Source organism: Aotus nancymaae, unplaced genomic scaffold (genome assembly GCF_030222135.1).
Source record: "Aotus nancymaae isolate 86718 unplaced genomic scaffold, 86718_ANA_hifiasm-v0.15.2.pri h1tg000018l, whole genome shotgun sequence".
Classification (NCBI taxonomy): domain Eukaryota; kingdom Metazoa; phylum Chordata; class Mammalia; order Primates; family Aotidae; genus Aotus; species Aotus nancymaae.
In genome coordinates this window covers 17040983-17066930 of record NW_026988430.1, presented here as the reverse complement: position 1 = coordinate 17066930, position 25948 = coordinate 17040983, and the positions used below count along the sequence as shown (strand labels likewise).

The following is a 25948-nucleotide window of genomic DNA, read 5'->3' as shown; positions in this document are numbered from 1 at the left end:
AGGCAAAGGGGGACTGGACTGAGCCCATGACAGGGGAGGCTGGTCCCTTCCCACTTTCCCTCCTCCAGAGGCTGGGCCCCCATTGCTGCCGAGGGTGCCAGCCCGGGGTGGGGGATTGGGGGATGCTTACTGCTCCACCTTCCTACTTGGTGGGTCCCGATGGCACATCTGGCTGGCCCTGCCCTCACCGATGCCCTCATTGTGCAGGGAACTGGTTGGCTGCCCCAGCCAGCGTGGGGGCACTGGGGCCGACTCAGAGGTGGGAGGGGAGCAATGTCCACCCTCCAGGATGACTCTGACAGCTATGTCCCTGCCTCTGGTGGGCCCTGCCCCTTAAAGGGTTGGGGGGTGGGGGACAAGCGTGGAATTCGGAGGCAGCCAGGCTGCTTCAGTTCCTCCCAACAGGAAAGGGAGGCAGCTGCGGCTCATCCCTGGGTGGTAGGCTCTCCCCAGGCTGCCCTGCAGGAGGCAGCAGCCCCCATGCTGAGGGCGCCCCAGCTGAGGCAGGGAAGGGCCCATGTCCACCTGCCTACTTAAGCCTCTTGCAAAGAAGGATGCAGTCCCCTGATCTCTTCTCACTGCTGAGCCTCAGGGTGCAGAGCTGGACAGGCCAGGCCTGATGTGCCCACCTCCCAGGGCACAGGGCTGATCTGCTTCCCAGGGTCTGGCTCTCTAATTCTAAGACCCCTTAATGTCCTCTCCTCTGGGGACCCCCAGGCCACCAAATGGTCTCAGACACCTAACCCCCCTCCCTTCCCCAGAACAGATCCCAAGCACCAGGACCTAGCAGGGGAAAAGTCCACCCTACTTTCAGTTCTGAGAGAGAGGGTCATCCTGTTCTGTTTTTGGTTGAAGGGAACCTTCAGCCAGCTCTGAGTTGGATGTCCTCATCTTGTCTGAGTCCTGAGGCAGGGTCCCGGTGGCAGGCACATGGCAGGAGATGACAGACTCAGGATTCCTGAGGGCTCCCGAGGGCAGCTGGGGCAGTTGCCAGGTCTGGCCACAGTGAGCCTCCAGCCCTCTGCCTCATTTGATGTAAACCGGGCAGGGGCCACTGTGATCCCCAGTCCCAGGAGTGGTGGCCCCCTCTCCTGCACTCGCCGGCAGGGAGTTGGCATTTCTCTGGGCAGAGGAGCACCGCTGAGAGCAAGCCTTGCCTCTGGCGACCCTTCCTCCCTTTGCAGAGCCTGGGAAGCATGTGCTCAGAGCTGCGTTTCGGGAAAGCAGCTGCAGCTCGTGACACGCTTTCCACAGCAGGAGATTTATGGGGCTGCGCAGCTTTCATGGTTTCTGTGGGGTTCCTGTTCTCCTCCCCCCATTTGTCCTGGCCGCTGTTTCCGAGGCAGATGGGTGACAAGCCTCCCCTAGCTGGACCGGCCCAACAGGAAGGTATGGATGGGTGGGAGAGGGGAGGAGCTGACCACCTCAGCCTCCTTGGGAGAGGAAACTGCAGGGGAGCCACTGGGGGCCCACCTGGAGCAGCTCATAAATCTAGGGGACTTCCAGGAGGCAGAAAGCCTCCTCGCCGAGGTGTTCCACGCGCTCAGGCACTCAGGCCTTGCCAGGGAAAGGAGAAGGGCCAGCAGTCCCCAGAGTCTGTGCCTCGGCCACTCCCCCAGGGCCCAGCCTGTGGGTTGTTGATTCCGGGCTGGGCCTTTCCTGCCTCGTGGTGTGTCAGTTTCCCCCGCAGGGAGATGAATGACCGGCATCTGTAACTTCTGCACTGGCCAGACAGCTTTCCTACAACCTGGCCCTGCGGCAGGGAGCTTTGATCTCAGCAGGAGGTCCCCCAAATCTGCAAGGAGGGGCATCCGTCAGCTCCCATCTACTCCTGCCACTGACTTTCTGGAGTGGTGACAGTGCAGGGTCCTCAGAAGGCCCAGAGCTCACAGGCTATGGTGGCTCCTGGGCCCAGACTGGAGCTGGGAGGGAGGCTTTGGATGGGCTGGGGTCTGGACAGAGGACAGGGCTGCCGTGGGGCAGCAAGTCCCCCTCTGGAGGAATCCAAGCATAGGCTGTGACCTGGAGCTCCTCACTCTTCGGGTTGCCTTTGATGGCCCGGTAATGCCCCCAGCATTGGGACTCTGGGGAGTTTGAGGTACCCCAGGAAGGAAGACCAGATGTCACTCCTCTGGAAGAGACACACCCACTGTGCCTTGCACTGCAGCCAGGGAGGTGGGAAGCAGCAGCTGAAAAGACATGCAGGGCTGGGCAGCTTGGCTTCTGCCCCCCTTGCCCAAGGCAAGTGCTCAAGGCACCCAGCCTGCCCTTGGGCTGCGTCCTAGCCCCCCACCCCTCAGCCAGAACCAACTACACATTGCGCCAGGCTGCCCTTGTTGACTCTGGCCCCCATGGACCTGGCCCTCAGTCCCCCTCTCGCCTCCTCAGAGAGCCCTGGCCAGCCCCCCAGAGCCCCATGTGGGCATCTGCTGCGGGGGTGGAGTAAGGAGCATGCCCCTCTAGCTGGGCAGCAGGTGTGGGTTAGGGCAAGGGGAGTCATTCCTCTTGGCTCGTGCTGCCCTGGTGATTGAGAGAGTTCTTGGCATGAAAGACCTTCCTGTGAACCCCAGAATTGTTGGTAGGGATGGCTGCTTATTGCCCCCTGCCCCCCGCAGCCTTGTTCACGGAGCTCTGTATCTGGATGCAGGAAAGGAGGGTTTATTGCACAGATGCTGGGTGGCTCATGGGCAGCAAGGCCAGGAGACAAAGCTCGGCCAGGGGCTGAGGACCTGCACAGCGGAGGCCAACTCCTGGCTGCCCTGAACTGCACTCTCTCCTCCTTTCCCATGGGCATCTGCTCTATTTGCAGACGCGCCTCCTCCCCGTGGTGCACCAGTGCTCAGCAGGGCTCCGCTGGGCTTGCAGTCAGCCTAACCCATTCAGCCTGGAGGGTTCCAGTTCCCACATCCCAGCCCTGGTTTTGTCTGCACTGACAGCAGAGTCCTGCCCTGGGCAGAGCCCCCTGGGAAGAACGTACCTGCTCACTTGGAGCAGTTGCTCAGCTCTGGGGACAGCAAGAGCTCAGAGGAAGGGAGGAGGAAGTTGAGCTGTGGAGCCTGGGATGCAGCCATTGAGCACTTACGGTAAGGCCAGAAGCACCAGCAGGCTGAGGCCAGGCTTCCTCCCAGGCAGGGCTGAGGGGCTCTGCTAGCATCTGCCTCATTGACTTCCTTGTCTCCGCTTCAGAGAATGGCCATTCTGGCTTAGGATGGCAACCTCTTCCTGTACACCAGCAGTCTCTAATTTTTTTTTTTTTTTTTTTGAGATGGAGTTTTGCTCTTGCTGCCCAGGCTAGAGTGCAGTGGCGTGATCTCGGCTCACTGCAACTTCCACCTCCCGGGTTCAAGCAATTCTCCTGCCTCAGCCTCCCAAGTAGCTGGGATTACAGGTGCCCACCACCATGCCTGGCTAATTTTTTCTATTTTTAGTAGAGACAAAGTTTCACCATGTTGTCCAGGCTGGTCTCCCGACCTCAGGTGATCCGCCTGCCTCAGCCTCCCAAAGTGCTGGGATTACAGGTGTGAGCCACTGCGCCCAGCCAGCAGTCCCTCATCTAAGGGCTCTCAGCACACCTCCCATCTCTCTGGTCTGACCTCACAGTCTGACTTTCTCAGGGCAATCTCATCTCTCTCCTTTCTGAACACAAGGTGGGGGATCCTTAGCAGAGCCCCCCACCCCCCGTTCCAGTTTTGTTGAAGACAATGTTTAGGACATCAGTGCAAGGACAGTGGGAGTTCAGGCATGCTAAGGGCCGAGGCTAATTAACTTGGGGTAAGTTTCGTCGTGTGGGTGTGTCTTAGTCAGTTCTGGGCTGCTGCAACAAAATCTCTTAGATGGAGTAATTAATAAACAAACAACAGAGACTGATTGCTCATAGTTCTGGAGGCTGGGAAGTCCAACATCACGGTGCCAGCAGATTCAGAGCCTGGTGAGGGCTTGCTCTCTGCTTCCGAAATGCTGCCTTCTTGCTGTGTTCCCACCATGGAAAGGGCAAGGGAACTAGCTGCAGCCTCTTCTTATAAGGGCTCTGATCCCATCCACAGGGTGAAATCCTCATGATTTAGTCATGTCTCAAAGACCCTGCTTCTTGATAGTCTCACACTGGATATCAAGTTCCAACATATGAATTTGTGCGGGGACACTAACATTAAAAGCATAGGAGTCCATCCTCGAGGCCATGGTCCTAGGATGGGCAGAGCTGCCCATAGCCCATTGTGCCAAGCCTGGTTGGGTGACATCTCAGGTACATCTGGGTTGGAAGGGGCCCCAGGCTCTGTGTAGCCCAGAGATCCCCATCATTCCTTGCTTCAAACCGGAGGTTGGTCAGAGGCGACAGCAGCCCCAGTGGAGTGACGTGTGTCTGCTGATGCTCGTGCTTCCAGAGGGTGCAGGGCAGGTCTGTTTGAGGTCACAGCTGCAAGGCGCATTTTGAATATTTTCGGCTGTATGTGAATGGCAGGGGCTTGGCCCGTGCACTGCATGTGTAGCTCATACTTGGTGGGCTGTGTAATGTGTAGAGGTGTTGCCAAGGGTAGTGGAAATGTGGCCTTTTTCCAGCATAATCACGAGTCCTACCATTCCCTGCTCCTGCTCCTGCCCCTGCCCCCTGCGGCCAGGACAGCTCCCACCTGTGGAGTTGCTGGGATCTGCTGGAGGTGGAAGGACAAGGGCCAGTTGCTTTGTCCTGACTGACCAGTGTCCATTGCTCTGTCCCTCTGGACTCCTGACAACAAGGTGTCCAGGGTAGGGTACCCTTCAGGGCTTTGCCCTTGGTGTTACGCAGTTAAGCAGGTCCCCTTCACGACCCTGTGGCTGTGTCTGGAGAAGCACAGGGGCTGCTTTGGATGCCAGGCCTGTTTTCCAGAACATTCACCGAGAGGGGGAAGCTCAGAGACCAGAGAGGGTTGGGCAGGGCTTACCAGCCCTTCTGCTATGCAGGGCCACGTTCTTGCAGGACTCCAGGGAATGAGAAGATCCCCTGGGAGGCCTCTGGAGGAATCTAAGGCTAGACCTTCTCCAGCCAGCTCTTTGTCTAGCCTCTTCTCAGCAAACTTGAGACTCTGCCAGATCTGCCCTTCTGCCTGGCCCTGAGCAGAAGCCCAAGATCCCCAGGATCTTCAAGATTAATTGTATTACCTTCTAGGGCTGCCAGAACAAAGTACCACAGACTGAGTGGCTTAAACAACAGAAATTTATTTCTCACAGCTCTGGAGGCTGGAAGTCCAAGACTAAGGTGTCAGCAGGGTTGCTTTCTTCAGAGTCCTCTCCTGACTTGTAGATGGCCACTTTCTCGTGTCCTTACAGGGTCTTCCCTCTGTGTGTCTGTGTCCTCATCTCCTCTTATAAGGACACAGGTCAGAGGGCCCACCCTAATGACTTCCTCTTAATTATACCTACATTTTGTTAATTATTATTATTTTTTTTTGAGACGGAGTCTCGCTCTGTTGTCAGGCTGGAGTGCAGTGGCACGATCTCGGCTTACTGCAACCTCCGCCTCCAGAGTTCAAGCGATTCTCCTGCCTCAGCCTCCCGAGTAGTGGAGACTGCAGGCACCCGCCACCGCACCCAGCTAATTTTTGTATTTTTAGTAGAGACAGGGTTTCACCATGTTGGCCAGGATGGTCTTGATCTCTTGACCTCGTGACCGGCTCACCTCAGCCTCCCAAAGTACTAGGATTATAGGCATGAGCCACCGTGCCTGGTTGGCACATTTTGTTAAATTTTAATGGGTACTTAATTATACTTTAAAGACTCTATGTCCAAGTAAAGGCACTCTGTGAAGTACAAGGGGATAGGGTTTCAACAGAGGAATTTGTTGGGGCACAATTCAGCACACAGCACCAACAGATGCTCTGAGCCTGGGATCAAAGCTGCGCTCTCCCTGAGCCCCAGCCCAGGGTGCCTTCTGCAGCATCCTGTTGGGCCATTCCAGCCCATGCTGGCTGGGGACACAGCAGCTGTGCAAGGGGTCTGAGGTGTTGAGCACAACAGAATCAGCCGTATCCCAGCTCATTTGTATTCCACTCAGTCCTGGGGAGAGGAAAGCGGGGCTCTCAGGGATGCCGGAGGTGGCTCCCCCATCGCTTAGCTAAGGGGCACTCAGTTGCCACGGTGACCTCTGTCTGCACAGTCAAATACACTCGGCCCAGCCACTTCTCTGGGCTGGAGGGCTCCCCCCACCCAGAGTTCACACTGAGTGTTGAGTCCCTTGGTGACAAAAACATGGAAACGGTTGCCATGGCAGCCATTCTTTGGAGCCCTCAGACTGGAGTGCAAAGTTCAGGATACCCAGGAACAGCTGAAATGAAAATATGGGAAAGTCCGCTTCCCTCACCCTGGAAGGATGAGTCTGTTGGCATTCAGTGCTCCCCTGCGCCTGGCTGTCCCTGTCCCTCCCATCCCCTGGGCCATGTGTGGGTACAGGAAGGGGACAGGGAGGTGCCCTGGGAGTGAAGGATCAGAGTGGCCCCTAGAAACATTGACAGAAGCTGGCCAATGGGGAGGGCAGGCTGAGCTGGGGGTGGGTCCATTGTCTGGAGTGGTAAGTGGGGAGGCGATGACCGCTGGGCATTCCCTGGGGCTTTCCTGCGTCTTGGTTTCTTCAAGCTGCCGCTCCTTTCTCAGGAAGGCTCAAGTCTACTCCATGGCCTAGCCTGGGGAATAAAGGTGCTCTTCCCAGTGACGGATACAGGGTGTGAGGTTGGGTTCAGCGAGGGGAAAGGACCCTGCTCTGACAGGGTTTGGGGAGGGGAGTGAGAGGATGGCTGTTTCTCTTGAACAGAGACGAGTATAGCAGAGGCCTCTCCAGGTATTCCCTGGCCTGGAGGCAATGATCATGTGTCCACCCCCCCCAGGAGGTCCCCAAGAAGGTCCCATAAGGCTCTGGTGACCTGAGATGCACCAACCAAAGGGTTCTGCAGTTAGGGTTGTTTGAGAAACCAACACGCATGTACCGGATTCTTAGGTTAAAGGCTCTGAAAAGTCCTGCAGTAAGGAACTTCTTGACTTTGTTTAACCTAGCATTTCACAAACTTACTAGAGCAAAGTTTCTCCTTTATTTTTTAAGCATCTCTTATTTTTGAAATCTCCTTTACTATCTTGCAGAAATAACATCTGGTAACATTTGTCCCCGAGTCAATGGCATCAGCACCACCTGGGAACTTGTGAGAAATGCATATTCTGGGGCCTCACCCAGATCTGTTGAATCTGAAGCTCTGGGGCAGGGCCCAGCAGGGTGTATTTTCACAAGCCCACCAGGGGATTCTGATGCATGTTCCAGCTTGGGAAGCTGTGTACTAGGGAAAATACTGGTAGAGAATTGGGAGGAAGAGGAATGGTCTGGGGACCTTGGGCGGCACAGAGGAAGGGAGGCCACCTGGCAGGGATGGCTTAGGTATGGGAAGCGGGCAGTCCAAGGACCCCAGGGCTCTGGAAAAGGCACTATGGCCACCCCAAAGGGTGGGTTCTCATCTTCTGCCCCTGAGCATGGAGGACCCATTATGGTTTTCTGAGACTGGTTGGAGGGCCAGGCTGTGTGTGTGGAGTGTCATGAGGCCTCGTGTCAAGTAACTAGGGGCTTCGGAGAAGTGAACTCCTGAGGAGCCTCCCACTCCTCCCCAGCACTGCTCCTGGGCAAACAGAGCTTGCCCAGAGTGCTGGGAGCATGGGCAGCACCTGTAGGCTTCCGGGACAAAGTGGGCCTTGACAAGGCCTGGACATGGCTTGTCCCCATGGCAGTGCTGGGTGGCACCCTCAAAGCGTGGGAAGCAAGGCTTCTCAGAGCAGCGGCCTTGGCCCTGGTGTTGGCAGGTGGGGGTCTAGGATCAGCTTGCCACCGCCCACGTGCTCCCCCGTGGGACACCCTCTGCAGTCACTTCCTGGTGCTGGGTCTCCTTTCCCTTCTCCCCAGGCTCAGGCAGGGTGGACCAAGCCACAGCAGCTGTGCGCCCACCCGCCTGCCTGTGCTTCCTTGCAGCGGTCCAGATCCATATCCTGAAGGCGGACAAGGCGGGGGACTGGTGGAAGTTCACGGTGAACATCATCTCCGTGTACAAGCAGGGCACGAGCCGCATCCGCCGTGGCGACCAGAGCCTGTGGATCCGCTCGCGGGACATCGCCTGCAAGTGTCCCAAAATCAAGCCCCTCAAGAAGTACCTGCTGCTGGGCAACGCCGAGGACTCTCCGGACCAGAGCGGCATCGTGGCGGACAAGAGCAGCCTGGTGATCCAGTGGCGGGACACGTGGGCGCGGCGGCTGCGCAAGTTCCAGCAGCGCGAGAAGAAGGGCAAGTGCAAGAAGGCCTAGCGCGGAGGCAGCAGGCGGGCAGGCGGGCGGGCGCCAGGGCCGGGCCGAGCTAGAGCGGGCGCCTCGGCCCGACCGCCGCGGACTTGGCCCGCGAGGGCTTTCCCAGGTGGGGGGAGGGAGGGGGCGGGGCCGCACGGCGCGGGGGGGCGGGACCCTCGGCGGCCCCACCCCCGGCCCCGCCCTGCGCGCCCCGTGCGCTCGGGGCGGGGTGCGCGGCCGGCCGGGCCCTGGAGAAATGAGGACGAGACGTAGCTACCTCACAGGGCTCCTTCCAGAGCAGAGACGCGCTTCCCTGGGGCTGGGCGCGGCCGCCGTGGAGGGGCTGGGGGCAGCCTGCCCTGGGGCCCCGGGGGCGGGCGCGGAACCGCACAGCTGGGGCCCCAGGCGCGGGACTTGGATGGCGCGGAGAGGAGGGTGGGAGGAGAACTGTGAATTCTCAGGCCCGCGTCCTGGGCGAGGCGCCGAGCACCGACCAAACCACCACCCCACATACAGCAGACGAAATCCTCCCTTTCTCCCCGGCCCCTTCCGTCTAGCATTCCCCACCGACCGCTGGGCTGTCACAGCCTGGGCTCCATCTGAAGGGGCCTGGCAGCATTTGGGGAGCGGACAGCCGCCTGTCTAGCCAGCCTCTGTCTTCACTGCCACCTGCTGAGTGGGTCCTCCTGGGTGGGGTCTTGGGGGTGGGGTGGGGGGGTTCACCTGTGGAGAGGGAAGAGGAGGCCCCTGCTGCTGCCTGCCTCTGCCCCTGCCCAGTGTGGGGCTGGTCCAGGATTCTCGCCCATCCGGAGGGCAGTGGGCCCAGGGACACCCCTGAGAAGCCCAAACCGGGTGGTCACCACCTCATGCTGGAGCTGCCTGTGGGAGGAGGCATCGCAAAGGCAAAACCTCCCAGAGAGTTTCCTTTTGGAAACTTAGAAACAGCCCCTTTTATGACATTTTCCAGGGGAGGGGGAAGGGGCACTGGCTGGGTTTACGGCAGTGACACTATTTATGTAATGACATCAGCTCCCACAAGGCCCCTCAGCAATGTCAACAGCTGGAAAGGGCCTGAACCAGCATGGAGTCTGCAGGTTGCGAAGGCACTTGAGCCTGGCTTGGGGCAGGGGGCTTGCTTGAGCTGGGACGGGGTTTGCTGGTTCGGCGAAGTACCAGAGTGCCTGAGCCATGGGTGGGCAGGGGCGCAGAAATGACCAGGCCATGCTGGCTTCCCCAAGAAAAGGCACAGAGGCTGCCGGGCCTGCCCCCTGCAGCTGTCTTGGTCTGGCCTGGGCCACACCTTGCCTGTGCCTTTCCAGACGGTCTCTTGTGTCGTCTGCCTGTGCCCTCCACTGTGCCCCAGCCCTCCTTCGAAGATCTCCTAGAGACACTGTCCTCAAGCAGGCAGCCCCTTTTGTTCTGACTGCCTCACACAGGGTCCATTCCTGTGCTCTGGGGCCTCCTGGCTCCCCGCCTTCCTGGGCTCTCTGCACAGCCTGGGCCTCTGGCCCACGTCCTCACACCTGGCGCACTGAATTAGAGGCCTGGCGTCCCTCACGGTCAGGAAATTGGTTTCACTTTCCCGGCCAGAGTTTGACTGCTCAGAAGGGTCATACCAAGTATGAAGCTCGGCCCCGAGGTGGTCTGGCTTCCCTCTGCCTTCCCCACTGCTGCCTGCATCGTAGCTGACATTTATTGAGCACCTGCTGTGTGCCAGGCACTTTACCCACATGCTCCCAGCTTGTGCTCACGACAACCCTGTGGGACAGGGACCCGCTATCACCAGCAAGGAAACTGGAGTACGCGTGCCCAAGGTCATGCCTCAAATTGGTGGCAGGACTGGGGCTCAGACTCCAGAGCCCGACTTTATGATCACAGGCCATGCTGGCCCTCACTGCACTCCTGCTCTGCAGCCCGCCCACTCGATCCCTGTGCAGGCTGTGAGGGTGCTCTTGGGGGAGTGGCCACTGAGCCCCTGGCCCTGGTTACTGCCTCTTGAGGACACTGGCATTTGGCCTGGAGAATGGGAGCCCGGGGTGGGGTAGGACATGGGCACAATCAATCACATCTTCAGAAGAGGCAGCAAAGTGGTGGGGACGCAGGGACGGACTCGCCAGACAGCAGCTCTGGGTTCCAGGAAGGCAGGCCTTGGCTTCTCCGAAGAGGTGGTAGAGGGTGGTTTGGCTGCCTGGGGGTGGTCGGAGAGACTGGCAGAGGTGCCTCAGGGGCAGGGAGCAGACAGACCTGCCCTGGGAAGGGGATTTGGCTTCCCTGAATCCAGCCCAAGGCTACAAGACAGGGCCCCTCGGATGCCCAGTGTGGCCCGCTGGATGCCATCAACATCACAAGGCACTGTGCCGCTGGGGCAGTTGTCCTGTTTCTGTCTATGCCAGTGTGGTTTCTTCACCCTGCCCAGAAGGGCTGTGGCAGCTCCACAACATCCCACCCTGGGTCTGGGTGTCACTGGTGTCCTGTGAGGGGCTTGCACTTGTGGTCTCTGAGGCCTCCTTAGCAACAGAGCCGGTGTCACACCAAGCAACAAGGCATCTTGCGGGAAATTCAGCCACTCTCCTGCCCCTCCCTCCGGCTCAGCACCCCAAGGGCACAGGCTGTCCACCCAGTGGCCTGGCCCTTGGGGAATGCATCAGGGTGACCAGATCCACCAGGCTAGGGGCCAGGTCACTGTTGAGATTGCACGGTCATCACGGGCAGCCTTCCTATCCACGCACCCAGCCAGAACGCAGCCCATCACTCCCGACTGCAGCCCCGCCTCCACCCGGCCTCTGCGGTGAGCAACATCCTTGGGAAAGCACCCCTCCTCCACTCCTGTGCCCCACTCCAGGGAGCAGAGGGAAATGGGAATTGAGGTGTTCCGGTTTGTACAGTTAGGAAGGGATGTAAAACGGAACTAGATTTTGATTTTGAAGAGTGTATTAACCAGAATTGTGCTATGTAGGTGTTTGAAGAAAAACATACCAGATTAGTCTTTGTTTTTGCAACAGATTCCCCAGTTGTCCTTTTTCTTGCCAGCTGGGTGGTCCGGTGCCCCTGACAGCTGAGTGCCTGCTTTACGGACGCGCAGTAATGCCCAAGATTTGCGGGGTGTGGGGGAGGACACAGGGCTGCCCTGGGACTCACTGCAGGCTGTGGTCTGCCCACTGCTTCTGTCCATGGAAAGCAGGGCAGGAGGCAGCATCCCCAGAGGCATCTATGTGGGAGGGAGGGAGGGACGCCTGGGGTCACAGCCCAGGGAGGGAGGGACACCTGGGTCACAGCCCAGGGAGGCTGGGAGCTGCTCCAGGGCCCTTAGTGACTTCCTGGAACTCTGCCTCAGTGGCGGCACACTGGAGAGGGTGCACCCCAGGTTGGAATGAGACTGAACTCAAGAAGACACCCTAAGGGACTGGTGAATGGTTCCTGCCTCCGGGAAAGCGAAAGACGCTTAGGCTCTCAACACTTAAAGGAAGCCCCCTTGAAGCCCAGAGAGCGGCCAGACTAGACTCATTGATGGGCCATTGGGCCACGGTCCGTGGACGAGACATCCCTGTGGGCCACAGCCACGGCACACTGGGGGGATCAAAATGTGTACTTGTGGGGCCTCACCCCTGCCCAAAGCCAAGTCAGTCCCACTCCTGCCAATAGACGTTTCTTCGCCTTCCCTGCTCCCAAATGCACTCCCCTCCTCCCTCGGCCCCCTCCTGTGTTTTGGATTTCTGTTCACTCAGACTTGTAAATGTTCAGTTGTGACCATGACGTATTGTTTGGGTCAATGTCTCTTTCCAATGCATACTAATATATTATGGTTATTATATATGAATATATTTAATGACATGGAAAAAGTTGTGGATTTTCTTTTTTTTAAGTTTCTTTCCTTTTTTGGGGGGGTGGTTAGAGTTGTAATGGACCCAGATGGAACTTGTAACGTGGGCCACACATGATAGAACTAAATTCAGATATCATTAAATAAACTCTTGTACACTGTGCTGTCTCCCAGTGTTGATTGGTGGCCTGGGCTGGTGGCAGGCGTGTGGGGAGGCAGGTGGAGGATGGAGTTTTTGGGCAATTTGAGGAATGTGGTTTCAGGCTGAAGAACTCCCCTGCAAGACAGAGCCCAGGTTTTTCGCAAAGCCTCAGAGACAGAGCCCTGACTCCCCCAAAAAGGCAGTTTTGCTTGGAATGTCTTAGGGGCTTGCTGGCTGTGAATGCTGTTTGGAGCTAAAAGGCTATCGAATGGACAGTCTGTCTGTATTGCAGTCTGCAGGAAACCACTCTGGGGACCCATCCTTGCCATTCCCTAGAGTTCTAGGACAGAGGGGACCCCAAGGGTCACCGGAAAGGGGGTCCCTTCCCACTTGTCCTACCTACAACCCCTGGGCAGAGAGCCACCTTTGACCTTCGCCATTTGATTCAGAAGCTGCAGGTAGTTTCTGCCTTTTAAGCCAAGTAGAGACTCAAGAAACTACAGCAGGGTTAGTGAAACTCAAGAGAGCTTGCAAAATATTTTTTTTCAAGTGATTGCTAAAGGCTTTGTGCGGTGCAGAGACTGGGCCAGTGCCAGCACCACGCAGCCACCAAGAGCTGAGCTCACTTGGTTTCTGAGAGGCTATATTTAAACCTCCAAATGGTTGTGATTTCTTTATTAAATAAACAATTCAGTCATTAGGAACATGTTGTGTTGCCATGCAGAGTGGGACTGATCGTCACCAGGAAGCTATAATTTCTGCACCCAGCTATTTTGAAGGCAAGCCTCAGCAACGGGCCTGGTCTAGCCCCTCAGCAACGCAGGCTCAACAGGCCCTTCCTTCGAAGGCATGGGAAGCCCCTTCCCTGCCGTGTGTAGAGCTCACTGGAGATGCCATTAGCTTCTGCTCAGGAAGAAATAGGGCCAGCCCTGCTGCCTCGGGAGGGGGGGGGTCTGGCTCTGGGGATGGGAGCTAGGCTCTCCAGAGCCTGGGGTCAAAGCCAGGGCAAGTGGATACGTGAGTGGTCTCTGGGTGTCCCAATCAGTTTCAGGTTTAAGTTCCTGCTGGAATGACAATGCCTGGGGGTGGTGGGTGGGCAGTGATGAGATCCAGGTCTCAGTTGGCCAGACAGGAGCAAACAAGTCTTTTCTGGGGTCTCAGGTGCTCCCCAGGGCCAGTGGGGCCTTTGGTAGGATTTAAGACCCACCGAGAGACTGGACTAAGAAGTCTGTGATGCACTTGTGGCAATTTCATTCTCTGCTTTGGTCATTTTAGGTCAAGGGTCCAGTTCTCAAGGACGTTCACGATGTGGCTTTTTTCTGTCCATTAAAAAAAAAGTCTGGTGCAGTGGCTCAGGGAGGCTGAGGTTGGTCGATCACTAGATCAGGAGTTCAAGACCAGCCTGGCCAAGATGGTGAAACCCCATCTCCACTAAAAATACAAAAATCAGCCAGGCATGATGGTGGGCGCCTGTAGTCCCAGGTATTTGGGAGGCTGAGGCAGAGAACTGCTTGAACCCAGGAGGCGGAAGTTGCAGTGAGCCGAGATCACACCACTGCACTCCAGCCTGGGCGAGAGACTCCGTCCATCACAGTCAGGCCCTGTAAGGGTGGCTGCAGCCCGAGACCTGAAGGAAACCCACCTTTGCTCAGTGACACATCGGGACGTGTACTGTCAATAGCCCCTCTGCCTCCCAGGGCCCTGTGCTCAAGTTGGGGAGAGAGGGCATCTGCCAAACTCAATGCAGGGAATAAGCTGGGTTGCTACTAAGACTGGCCCAAGTAGTGGGAAAAGCCCATTTTAGAGACTGGAATACTGAGTCACAAGGAAGCTGGGTGATCACCACCAGGGACCCAGAAGCCAGTGCCATCCAGTCAGAAATGTCTGAGAGTGGGTGGGCAGGGACCCTGCGGGTGTCAGAGCCTCACGGGGCCTCCCGGCCGTCCAAGCTGCCACTGGGGAGTCTCGCTCATTCATAAGGCTCTCCCCTGCGTGTTCCCCTCCACCTCCCAAAGACAGTGCCCTAGCATGGGATGCCCGCTTGTGGCAAACACACCTGTAGGTTTCAGATGTTGTTAAACCGACATCTCTTTCTCTGCTCTTCTTAAAACTAAATAAAGACATATAAAAAATAGGCCAAGAAAAATGGGGCATGAAAAGAATAATGGAGCCAGTAAGAAACAGAGGCTACGGACGGATTACACTCCTGTTTTATCAGACTGGAGCCTCAGCGGGGCGACGAGTCATTTCTGGAAACAGGTCAATGTCTTTTGTCATTGGCATGTAGTTGGGAAGAAGTCTGTGAAACTGTAGGAAGCAATCAGAGGAAAGATAGGTCTTGGTAAAATAAGGGGCAAAAACCCACTTAACTTCATCAGTGCTGGGTTAGAAAATCCAACTAGCTAAGAGATGATCCTTAACTAGTCCCTGTTTAAGATGTCGGTGTCACTGGGAACCTCAAGAAGCAGGGGATAGGATTCTAAGAGGCTAAGGTGCTCTTTCCCGACTAGGAGGAAAAATGCGGCTGTTTGGCCAGCCAGCAGTTCTCCCTGACTAGGCAGGAGGGAGCCTGGCAGTATTTGAAGAGGGGCCATGGGGAACCTCCATCAGCCTTGTAGAAGGAGAGTTTCAGGGATTTAGCTCACGGAGAAAGCCCAGTCCCAGCCAGGCGGAGAGCTGCAGGCAGCAGAGAAAGGATTTTCTCTATCAAAGCCACAAATGACTGGTGGACGCTGTGTCCAGGCGGGGGCCCTGTGGGTTTTGAAAGGAGCTGATCGTCTTGGGGCTCATGACAGCTAAGGTTTAGTTACAGTTACTAATAAAAATGAAGTTTAAATGGAACAAAAATACCAGTTGTACCCAGGTATCTGGATTTCTTTATATGGTATCTAGAGTTAAAATGCTTATAATTAATAATCGGTTAAGTTAAACAGTACTTATACTGTTATTTTAATCACATTTATTTTCATTGAAAAGGCACCCTAGGTGGTGGCTGTTAAGGCCTTGCCTTGCCTCTCTTCTTTTTTTTTGAGACTGAGTCTCGCTTTTGTTTCCCAGGCTGGAGTGCAATAGCGCCATCTCGGCTCACTGCAACCTCTGCCTCCTGGGTTCAAGCGATTCTCCTGCCTCAGCCTCCTGAGCAGCTGGGATTACAGGCATGTGCCACCACGCCTGGCTTATTTTTGTATTTTTAGTAGACACAGGTTTCTCCACGTTGGTCAGGCTGGTCTTGAACTCCCAACCTCAGGTGATCCACCCTTGGCCTCTCAAAGTGCAGGGATTACAGGCGTGAGCCACCGCGCCTGGCCTTGCCTCTCTTCTTTATGCTGGGGGGTGAGGGCTTAAGGCTCGCCCAGCCAACTCCAAAGCATTCACTGCGGGTCACCAGGGACTGTGGTCCTGGCAGCTTTAAGGGGGGAAATGCCAAGTCTTGCAAACCACGGTGGAAAATGCCACCTTTACATCAGCCGTGCTCTCTAGGGTGGCGCTTGAGGCAAAGATTCCCCAGAGGGACACATCCCGGCCACTTGGGTATGCTTGCCTGGCTAGGGTGGGAGTCTGGCTAGGGTGGGGGTCTCACGTGACACCCACCCCATGAGGAAGACTAAGGGGAGTCAGGGTTTTCCTACCTGCCCGTCCCCACCCTGTGTGTCCTGCTCAGCCCAAAAGCTGGACGGCAGGTCCCTGCATTCTGACCTCCTGGGTAGCTCTTTATCCACCCTGCCCTGCCTGTGGGTCCAGAGAAGTGAAGTAACTTGTCCAGGGTCACCCAGCTAGCAGTGCTGGGGTCGGGCCTAGAGCCCATTCAGCCAAAAGAACAGAAGCTGCTGTGTGCAGACATCAGCTCAGTGTTTTGCTTGAAAAGGCCTTTCAGTCTGACTGAGCCAGGACTCCGTGGCTCTGGTTCAAAGATGCCCCACGAGTTGCTGGGGCTCCGTGCTGCGCAAGTCAAGAGGAGGTGAGAAAGTCAAACAGACTGTCAATGCTGCCTCCTCTGAGCCCCAAAGTGGGGGCTCCCTCCAAGGAGACGCTGTTTGTAGAGATTTGGGGTTTCACACAAGACTGGAAGATGAGGCTCTGCAGATTCTTGATCTTCCGTTGGATGATTCATTAGCAACCACATCACCCTGACGAGGAGGTACGTCCCAGGGACCCTTACCAGCCAAAAGCCCTGAGCCCCTGTCCAGCATGGCTCCTCTCCTTCAGGAACACACGCACCTACCACTAACCCACTTCCCTTCCCTCTCCTTCCTGTGACAATCCAGGTCCCTGGCAGCAGGGCTCATCCTCAGTGCTGCCCCTGCTCTTCACTCTCTCAGCCCTTTGCACCTCCTGTCTGGACACAGCCCATTTCATTCTGCTAACTCTGTTTCCATGGCCTCGACATCCCAAGGCCAGCCTGGGTCTCCCTGTGTTGGCAGCTCCTGGAAGCAGCGATCAGGCTCGAAAGGGACAGGAGAGCATTTTCCTGGGCCCTGCTTCATGCTCTCATCCTCACAACAGTCTGTCCTATTGCACTAGGTGGAAATAGGTGACAGGATCCCGAGCTGTGGACCTGGAGGCGTCTGGCCCAATGGGCTCAGACTTGGGTTGGGGAAGAAACTTTTTAGTGGAGCTGAGCAGGGCGCTCTGTGCTTGTGTGTGCCAACTGACGCTGTCCTCACAGCAACTCTGCGAATAGGAAGGAAACCTTATCTCCACGTCCTAGACCAGGAAACAGAGGCAGAGGAAGGAGACCCGCCCATGCCCACTGAGCTGGTAAGTGGTGTGGTTCTCATTAGGGCTTTGGCCTTCTGGACACATCCTGGTCCCCTCGTGGTTGAGCAGGCCAGGTGATGAGTTCTGGCCAGTGAGGTATGAGCAGAGGTATGGGCAGTGAGCTGTGAGCAGAAGGTGATGGGTTTGCTTCTGGGCTGCACATTTCACTGCTGGGGTGAGCACTTCCAGAGTTCCCTTATCCTTTGCCAGAGAGATCACAGTGGCTTTCCCATCAGCCTGGGTCAGAGCTGGGCAGCAGTCTGGACTCCCAGACCCCAGGTCTTCCTGGCACCCCTGGAGCCCTCAGTTCCTAGGAAATGGGACACATGGCTCTTTCTGTGGTGTCTCTGTCCACAGGGGGTTTCAGGTCATGCCCTCTTTTTGTATTTTTCTGAGATGGAGTCTTGCTGTGTAGCCCAGGATGGAGTGCAATGGTGTGATCTTGGCTCACTGCAACCTCCACCTCCCAGGTCTTGGTTCAAGCAATTTTCCTAGCTCAGCCTCCCAAGTAGCTGGGATTACAGGCACACACCCCACCATGCCCAGCTAATTTTTGTATTTTTAGTAGAGATGGGGTTTCACCACGTTGGCCAGGCTGGTCTTGAACTCTTGAACCTGTGATCTGCCCACCTTGACCTCCCAAAGTGCTGAGATTACAGGTGTGAGCCACCGCGCCCGGCTTAGGTCATGAGCTAATCCGCAAGAAACTCGCCTGCCTGTGAATCCCCTACCTTCTTCTCAGTGAGATCTTGCGCTTTGGAAATCACCCATCATCAACCCTAATTCTTTCTGCTTTTCTCATGGAGGGGAGAACAAGGTCAGCTGGCCCAGCCTGCTTTCCATGTGGATAAGAGAGAGCACATGGTGCCTGGCCCCCTGGCCCCTGCTAACACGAACTCAGCCATCCCTGGACCTGGCGTCCTCCACAGGCCTGCCCCATCTGTCTGCCCTTTCTGAGACACACACCCACGTACACACACTGCGCACACTCACACAGGGCGGTCAGAGCCAGGCGCCAAAAAACAGTGTGTTCTCCTGACTTTGTAATCTCACCCCTCTGAACCCTCTACAGTGCTCTCCAGCCAGACCACCTCCTTCCCCACCTGCGTTATTCAGCAAACTTGTTTCTGGCTGCTTATAAAGATGTGTCAGCCTTGAAAGATGAGAGTCAATGTCACCAAGGAAATGAAAAAGAATGTGCTTCTAGGGCCGACGGCAGTTCCCAAACAGAGTCCAGAAATACTTGTGTGAAGTGGCAGCTGGCTCCACCAGGAGGAGTGCTGAACCTGGCGGGGTAGCAGTTACACACTCAGACACAGGTCTCGGTGGCTCCTCTGCACACCCATCACCTACCTCCTTCCCCATTACCCGGACACACAGGGCCCTGAATATACACCCATTTCCTACACAGACACGTGGCTTCCACAAGCACGCCAGACGTCAAGGCTTCAAACTGCCTCTTCATCCAGTGTCCCCAGGATGCCCAGAGTACCGCAAGGTGGCCACAATCCACTGGCAGCCATGAAGCAGGGACCTCGAGGGACCCCTGGCTAGCACCAAAATGACCAAAGTCAAAACCCAAAGGGCCACACTGGGCCCGGCACACTAGGCGGCTCTCCAGAGCTTTGAGTCTTTACGGAAGCAATGCACAAGAGTTCGGAGCTTTGGGGGAATTTATTGAGGGCAGGCTTTGCGTACCAAAAGGGTGCTAGGTTTTCATCTGTCATTGGCAAGTGTCACGGCTGATGGTCTCTCTACCGCCATCAGTTGGTTGGCCAGACTGCGACGACCACAATAGCCACAAGCAGCAGTAAAATCACCATGATCATCCCTGAAAAAGAGGAGCAGAAAAGACCTCTTTTAACGATTCCTACCAGAAGAGCTTCACACATTCTGAGTGCCTGCAGAGAGTCAGAGGGATGTAGCTCTCTCTGAGCCTTGTACTCTGAGGCGGAGACGGGTGGTCAGCAGCCTGGGGCAAGGCTGCTGCCCAGCTCTGGCTTTGCAGGATGGTGAGTGCAGAAGGAGGGGCCTGGTGTGGCCAGGCCTCTCGAGGCTACACTCAGGCCAGGAGGGGGTGCCTGCTATGCCCCTGACTCTAGCATCTGTGCACACCCTGGACCACAGGGGAGGGTAGAAGCTGCTGACAGCAGCCACCCTCACTACCCAATCAGATTATGCATTGATGAAGCATTGATAAAGCAAAGGGCTTAGGAGCTGCATTCTAGAACCCAGTTCTCCTTTCTCCACGTGGCTTCACTTTGTCTTCTTGAGTCCAAGATCCTTATGTCACCTATGTGTAAAAACATTCATGAACAGAGGTGCTCATTTTAATATATACTTTTTCTGCTAGTAGTTTCTGGTTTCATTTCCCGACATTTCTGGCTGGAGAGCACAGGCCTTCCCAGCCAGCACCACGCTGGGTCTAGCTTTGCCTGCCAGCCCTGCCCTGCCTCCTCTAGGTCGTGCATCTGGACTGACCATGGCCTGTTCCTCCACCTGATGCTGATGAAGTGGGCCCCACAGAACGCAGCCCTCCCTCAAGGCAATGAGCTCACTGTTGCCCATGTTCATTTGCCCAGTAGTTAACAATGAGTGCTTGCCACACGCCAGGTACCAGCGGCGACAAGGTGTAGCATAACAGAGGTAGGGCGTGCCTAGTGCCAAGTAAGCACTCAAGAAAGATTTGCTCACTCAAGAGTCCTTGAGCTGCCAAGGCCCCAGGAGGGAGGTGGGGAGCAGAAGAGGAGAGGTCCAAGAACATGCTTCAGAAAGTAACAGGGAGAGCCACATGTGCAGAGTCGCATGGTCGCACGGCCATCAGGACTGCTCAATCCTACTGTAGTCTGTGGCCTAAGTTTGTCAGCAAAGAAAATGCTAAATTTCATTTAGACATTTGTAAAAATAAGAGTGCAATCTGTGGCCAGGTGCAGTGGCTCACATCTGGGTGCAGTGGCCCAGCACTTTGGGAGGCTGATGTGGGTAGATCACAAGGTTAGGAGATTGAGACCATCCTAACCAACATGGTGAAATCCTATCTCTACTAAAATACAAACAAACAAACAAAACTAGTCAGGCATGGTGGTGCCTGCCTATAGTCCCAGCTACTTGGGAGGCTGAGGCAGGGGAATCACTTGAACCGGAGAGGCGGAGGTTGCAGTGAGCCGAGATCGTTCCACTGCACTCAAGCCTGGTGACAGAGCAAGACTCCGTCTCAAAAAAAAGAGGGCAATTTGCTTTTTCTTCCAAGTTCACAGACTTCCTGAATCCCCTCCACAGATCTTCAGGGTTCAATGTGGATCAGGTAGTGTAAATCTTAAGCTCAACCCATGTGGGCATGGCACCATGGTTTTGAATATTGAGAAGACTTAAAAATGTGTGGCAAGTGGGTGGGCATGGTGGCTCACACCTGTAATCCCAGCACTTTGGGAGGCCAAGGTGGGCAGATCATCTGAGGTTAGGAGTTCGAGACCAGCCTGGCCAACATGGTGAAACCCCGTAAAAAAATACCAAAAAAAAGTTAGCCTGGTGTGGTGGTGGGCACCTGTAATCTCAGCTACCAGGGAGGCTGAGGCAGGAGAATCACTTGAACCCAGGAGTGTGCAGTAAGTCGAGATTGCACCACTGCACTCCTCCAGCCTGTACAACAACAGCAAAACTCCATCTCATAAAAAAAAGTATGGCAAGCTTCTTTGTCATCTACCTGTGATTGTGGGTGAATTTTTCTAATATGGGCTCTTTCTCTGATGATCCAATCTTTTGAGAGCTGCTTCTCTTGGGGACCCAAGGTTTCTCTCCCTGTTCCTGTAGGTGAAAACCTCAAGCCTAGTCTACCCTTAAGGCTCTGCCAACTTTGGTTTATGGGCCAAATCTGGCTGTGCTCTGTTTTTGTACAACCCATGAGCTAACAATAGTTTTTTATATTTGTAGAGGGTCGTCAAAAAAGTAAAAGAAGGAGATGTGACACTGTCTGTGGTCTGCACAGCCTAAACCATTTACGACCTGGCTTTTTCCAGGGGCTTGCTAGCTCCTGCTCTCCATCACAGTGACTGATAATGACCCAGCTGCAGCAGTTCATCCACTTAGGTGCTGGCTTTCAATGCTCTCTTCATTTCTTTCATCTAGGGATTTCCTTTCTTCCTTGTAAATTCAGCTATGCATTAACATTTGTGGGTGGGTTTACACTATTTTACCTAACATTTCAAGATGCTTGCAGCGAGAAGGTAGGGGTAGGGGTGTGTGTGTGTGTGTGTGTGTGTGTGTGTGTGTGTTTGCGACTATCTTAGTCCATCTTCTTGCCAAAAGGAGAAGAACAAATCTTTTTTTTTTTTTTTCCTTGAGACAAAGTCTCACTCTAGTCCCCCAGGATGGAGTGCAATGGAGCAATGTTGGCTCACTGCAACCTCCGTCTCCCGGGTTCAAGCGATTTTCCTGCCTCAGCTTCTTGAGCGGCTGGGATTACAGGCACCCGCCATGTGCCTGGCTAATTTTTGTATTTTTAGTAGAGATGGTGTTTCACTATGTTGGCCAGGCTGGTCTTGAACTCCTGACCTCAGGTGATCCGCTCACCTCGGCCTCCCAAAGTTCTGGGATTACAGGCGTGAACCAGTGCTCCCGGCAGAAGAACAAATCTTTTCACTGATTTCTGCCTCCAGAAACATCTCCAGGTTGACCAAAAGCTCCCCTGGGCAGGAGCATCGCTAGTTCTTGGTTATTCCCGTGTCTGTATGGTGTTCGGTTGAAGACTTGTTCCTGGCTGGGTAAAGGTTTCTGCTGCACAACATCAGGAGAAGATGATGGGAATGAGGAGGCAGGCACAGGCTGCGGTGAGGTGAGGGGGCAATCCCTGGCACTCCAGGGCCTGGGCTTACCCTAAGTTGAGAGGGAGGGGCTGACAGCTGAGGAGATACGGGAAAGGATGAGAGGTGTTTTGAGGAAGAGGTAGTGCTCCTGAGGCTCCAGTAGGATCACAGCTGGGAGGACACGTGGGCCTAGAAGCTCTCTGTGCAGCAAGGCAGGCTCCACACTGAGGCTCTGATGGCCCAGAGCAGAGGCCTGTACAGTGACCATGAATTGTCAAATCGGGGTGATTATGAGAACAGCGGAACAAATGACAGGAACAGAGAAATCAAGAACAACAACTGCCAACCCAAATGCCCATCGATGACAGACTGGACAAGGAAAACAGCAACAACAACTGATTGGGAAGAGGAAAGCACACATCTGGTTTTAGCTTCTACACCCCGAGCTTGAAGTCCCAGGCAAGAGGCCTCAAGGCACCCACAGTCACTACCATCCCTGATTCGGAGCCCTGCAGTGAGGGACCGCCCGGCTTGTGCGTTCCTCGGTCCGTGCTCTACGATGGAGCTACAGCAAGCTCTTCAGAATGTAAAGTAGGTCAGGTGACCTCCTTGCTTAAACCCTCCAATGGCTGAAATCAAGATCCAAACTTTGCGGACTTGGCCTTGCACAGCCAGGCCCTGCAACCCTGCAGCCGCACTCTGCGTGCTGTGCTCCAGCTACCCTGGGTGTCTTCACTGCCTGCAACACGCCGATGCAGAAGGCAAGGGCCCCGCCTCCCGGCTTCTACATGTGCTATCCTTTCTGTCCAAGAGCTCCCCACCCTTGGTCTAGTAAATCCCCCAAACTCAGTGTCAGTCGCACTTTCCCAAGGAACTCTGTCGTCCTCCAGTTACCCGTGCCCTCTTTGCCCCACTAAGTCTTCATGGTAACCCTTTTTAAATCATTTTTTTTTTTTTTTGAGATGGAGTCTTGCTCGGTAGCCCAGGCTTGAGTGCAAAAGGTGTGATCTCGGCTCACTGCAGCCTCTGCCTCCCGAGTTCAAGTGATTCTCCTACCTCAGCCTCCCGAGTAGCTGGGACTACAGGTGCCCACCACCATGCCTGGCTAATTTTTGCATTTTTAGTAGAGATGGGGTTTCACTATGTTGGCCAGGCTGGTCTCGAACTCCTGACCTCAAGTGATTCACCCTCCTTGGCCTCCCAAAGTGCTGGGATTACAAGTGTGACCCACTGCACCTGCCTTAAATCATTATTTAGGTACTCAGTTACCATCTGTCTCTCCTGGGCACATGAACGTCTACAACAGGGACTGTGGTTTCTCGTTCAACCCCATATCCCCAGTACCTAGAACAGAACCTGACACAGGAAAGAGGCACACACACACACACTCTGTGTGTGTGTGTGTGTGTGTGTGTAAAACAAATGAATACACGTACTGAATTTTTGGAAGGGATAAGAAGAGACACAAGAGGCACAGAAGGAGTGATCAACAGAGACAGAGAAGCTGAGAAAATGTGGCAAGAAGGCCAATGAGCAAGAAAATTCAAAAAGTGGTCAACGCCAACCCATAGTCCTGCAGAGGGAAGAAGACAGAAGCAAGCTCCTGGGCTGCAGAGACCTTCCCCAGCAGTTTTAGCACACGGTGGGTGGGTCTATTGGAACTATTATTATTACAGTGGTGCCTTTAAAGCTGCTAATTTTTCTACCACAGATACTCTGAATTAGACAAATTGTGTCCCAGTAAAGGCATGACGGGGCACCCAGTACCAGCGACGGCCGTCTTGGACAGTAAGTTGCTAAGATGTGATAAACTGCGTTCTTGTCCAAAAATGAAAAGGGGGATTTTAAGAGTAGTGACAAATAAGGCTTTTATATTTTAAACCCTTTCAGAGCAAACAGGAGGAGACTTTCAACAGGCTTAAGTAAACTGGTGTATATTGGGGTCAACTGAGGAGGTCATTTTAAGATGGCAGGTGACAGCGATAAGCAAAGGCCAACTGCTGCCTTTTGGATTCTTTGGGTCAAAGGGAAGGTGTTTATCTACCTTATCACGGCAATCCTTTTTCTTTGAGAAGTTGGCTTTCTTGGAATGTGATCCCAGCTCTGGCACCTTTCTGAATGGAGTGTCTCTCCTCTGAAGGATGTTCCAGAATGAGTAAGCAAGGATCTTTTAGAAGCCAGGGAAAGCTGAGCCACGCCGTTCATGAAATAGTCACACGTGCCAAGTTTGGTGCTAAGTGCTATGGGGATATTGCTTGGCTTAATTCTCCACAATAAGTAACCTTCATCTCCATTGTATATATGAGGAAGCTGAGGTTCTGGAAGGTTAACTCCTACCTAAGGCCCTCTGGCTGGTAAAAGGAAGAACTCGAATTGGAATCCCACACTCTAACCCTTCTCTGCACCAGTGGAGCCCGTGTGGAGGCATCCTGACCTGAGACAGAGTGTAGGGTCTGTCAGGGAGAGAGGCCCAGACTCCCTGGAGCGGAAACGCTGGGGTAAAGAGTTTCTTCTCTTTCCATCCTCTTCTCTTTCTTGCTCCCTCCCTCCTTCCCTTCCTTAACTTTTTATGATGGAAAATTTTAAACATATACAAAAGCAGACCGAAGGGCATGCGGAACAGGGATGAGCCCATCCGTCAGCTTTAACAAGGATCCATTCACGGCCAGTCTGGCTTTATGCAAACCCTCACCTGCTCCCTGTGTCTCGTGTATTATTTTGAAGCGAATTCCAGACATAGATCATCTACAAATATTTCAGTAAGTATCACTAAAAGGCACCATTAAAAAAAGACACACACACTCCCTGCAACATAACCACAGAGGGTCTGACAGTTCCTAAAGGTGGAGGCAGGGAAGAGCTGGGGACTCTTCTGATCTAGGAAGGTGGCTCCAGTCTTGAGGGTGCAGCAGACCCTCCTGCCGGAGGGTCATGGAAACCTGCATCATACTGGGTCACGTGTGAAAGACAGAACTTAGTACTTCTGCCTCAGAATAGTTCTTAAACCTCATGGGGGTCTACTCATCCATTCCCCCAGCTAAGGAAATGTTTGACATTTCAGAACAAGGAAAGACAGTCGAACTTCTGGGAGGCTGCCAACTTCTTAAACAATGAATGCTCTCTGCCCCCAACGCAAGCACAGAACACCTGGCGCAGCTCCTGACTTCAGGACCGTTTCCTCTGCGTTTCACTCAGCTCCTGCCCTGGGCCCGCTGGCACCTGGCGAGGCAGATTTTCCCTTCCAATCCTCAAGAGTCCCTTTCAGGGGCAGGCAGGGGATGCCAGGGTTACAGGAGTGGAAAAAAATGTCCATTTCCTTTGGTCAGTTTACCAGATGAGTATTACTCAACCACTTACAATATTTACAAGTCCAGCTCATGGCAATTAAAAAAAGATGTAAGAAAACAAACTCCTTTTCAAACTAGGAGAGGATATTAAACACAGTCTCTCAGGAACGGTGTTGTGTTTTCTGAAGATTGTTCATCCGGAGTCATGGTCCATACTTTTTTCCAGTGAAACACTGGAGACCAGCAAAAACACGGAGCTTGTGCTGCCAGCACCCCTGCCACAGTTGGGTGTAGGTCACAGCTCTCAGTGCCCACTGACATGGAGGAGGAGGGGAAGGACGGGAAAGAAATCTGGAGGCCGACTTTGCGAGAGAGAGAGAGAGAGAGAGAGAGAGAGAGAGAGAGACAGAGAGAGAGACAGAGACAGAGAGAGCAGATCTCCGTCATGGCCACTTCTGCCCTGTAGCTGCAGGGGCAGGTAGGCTGATGGGAAAGGAGGAGGGAGGGAGGGGTGAAGGACACTTTATCCAGGGGGAGTCTTTTTTTCTGGTTTTGCTGCAAGGAAAGCTGCCTTAGCTGCTCACTACTGTTGGTTGTCTTGAACCAAAATGCTTATTCTGGCCAGGCGCAGTGGCTCACACCTGTGACCCCAGCACTTTGGGAGGCTGAAGTGGGTGGATCACCTGAGGTCAGGAGTTCGAGACCAGCCTGGCCAACATGGCAAAACCCCATCTCTACTGAAAAATGCAAAAAGTAGCCAGGCATGGTGACAGATACCTGTAATCCCAGCTACTCAGGAGGCTGAGGCAGGAGAATCGCTTGAACTCAGGAGGTGGAGGTTGCAGTGAGCCGAGAT

At 54.6% G+C, this 25948-nt stretch overlaps 2 protein-coding genes across 2 annotated transcripts in view; one reads left to right on the top strand and one right to left on the bottom strand.

Annotated features, from left to right (window-relative positions):
- Positions 1-12264, top strand: part of NTN1 (netrin 1) — a 218001-nt gene extending 205737 nt beyond the window's left edge. The window contains exon 7 of the mRNA XM_064378317.1: positions 7976-12264. Coding sequence (XP_064234387.1) covers positions 7976-8304 — 329 coding nt within the window. The 3' untranslated portion in view covers positions 8305-12264. The remainder of the gene's footprint in view (positions 1-7975) is intronic.
- Positions 12265-18658: 6394 nt separating this feature from the next.
- STX8 (syntaxin 8) overlaps positions 18659-25948 on the bottom strand; it is a 308036-nt gene continuing 300746 nt past the window's right edge. Inside the window, exon 8 of the mRNA XM_012457587.3 lies at positions 18659-18834. Within this exon, the coding sequence (XP_012313010.1) occupies positions 18767-18834 (68 nt within the window). The 3' untranslated portion in view covers positions 18659-18766. The remainder of the gene's footprint in view (positions 18835-25948) is intronic.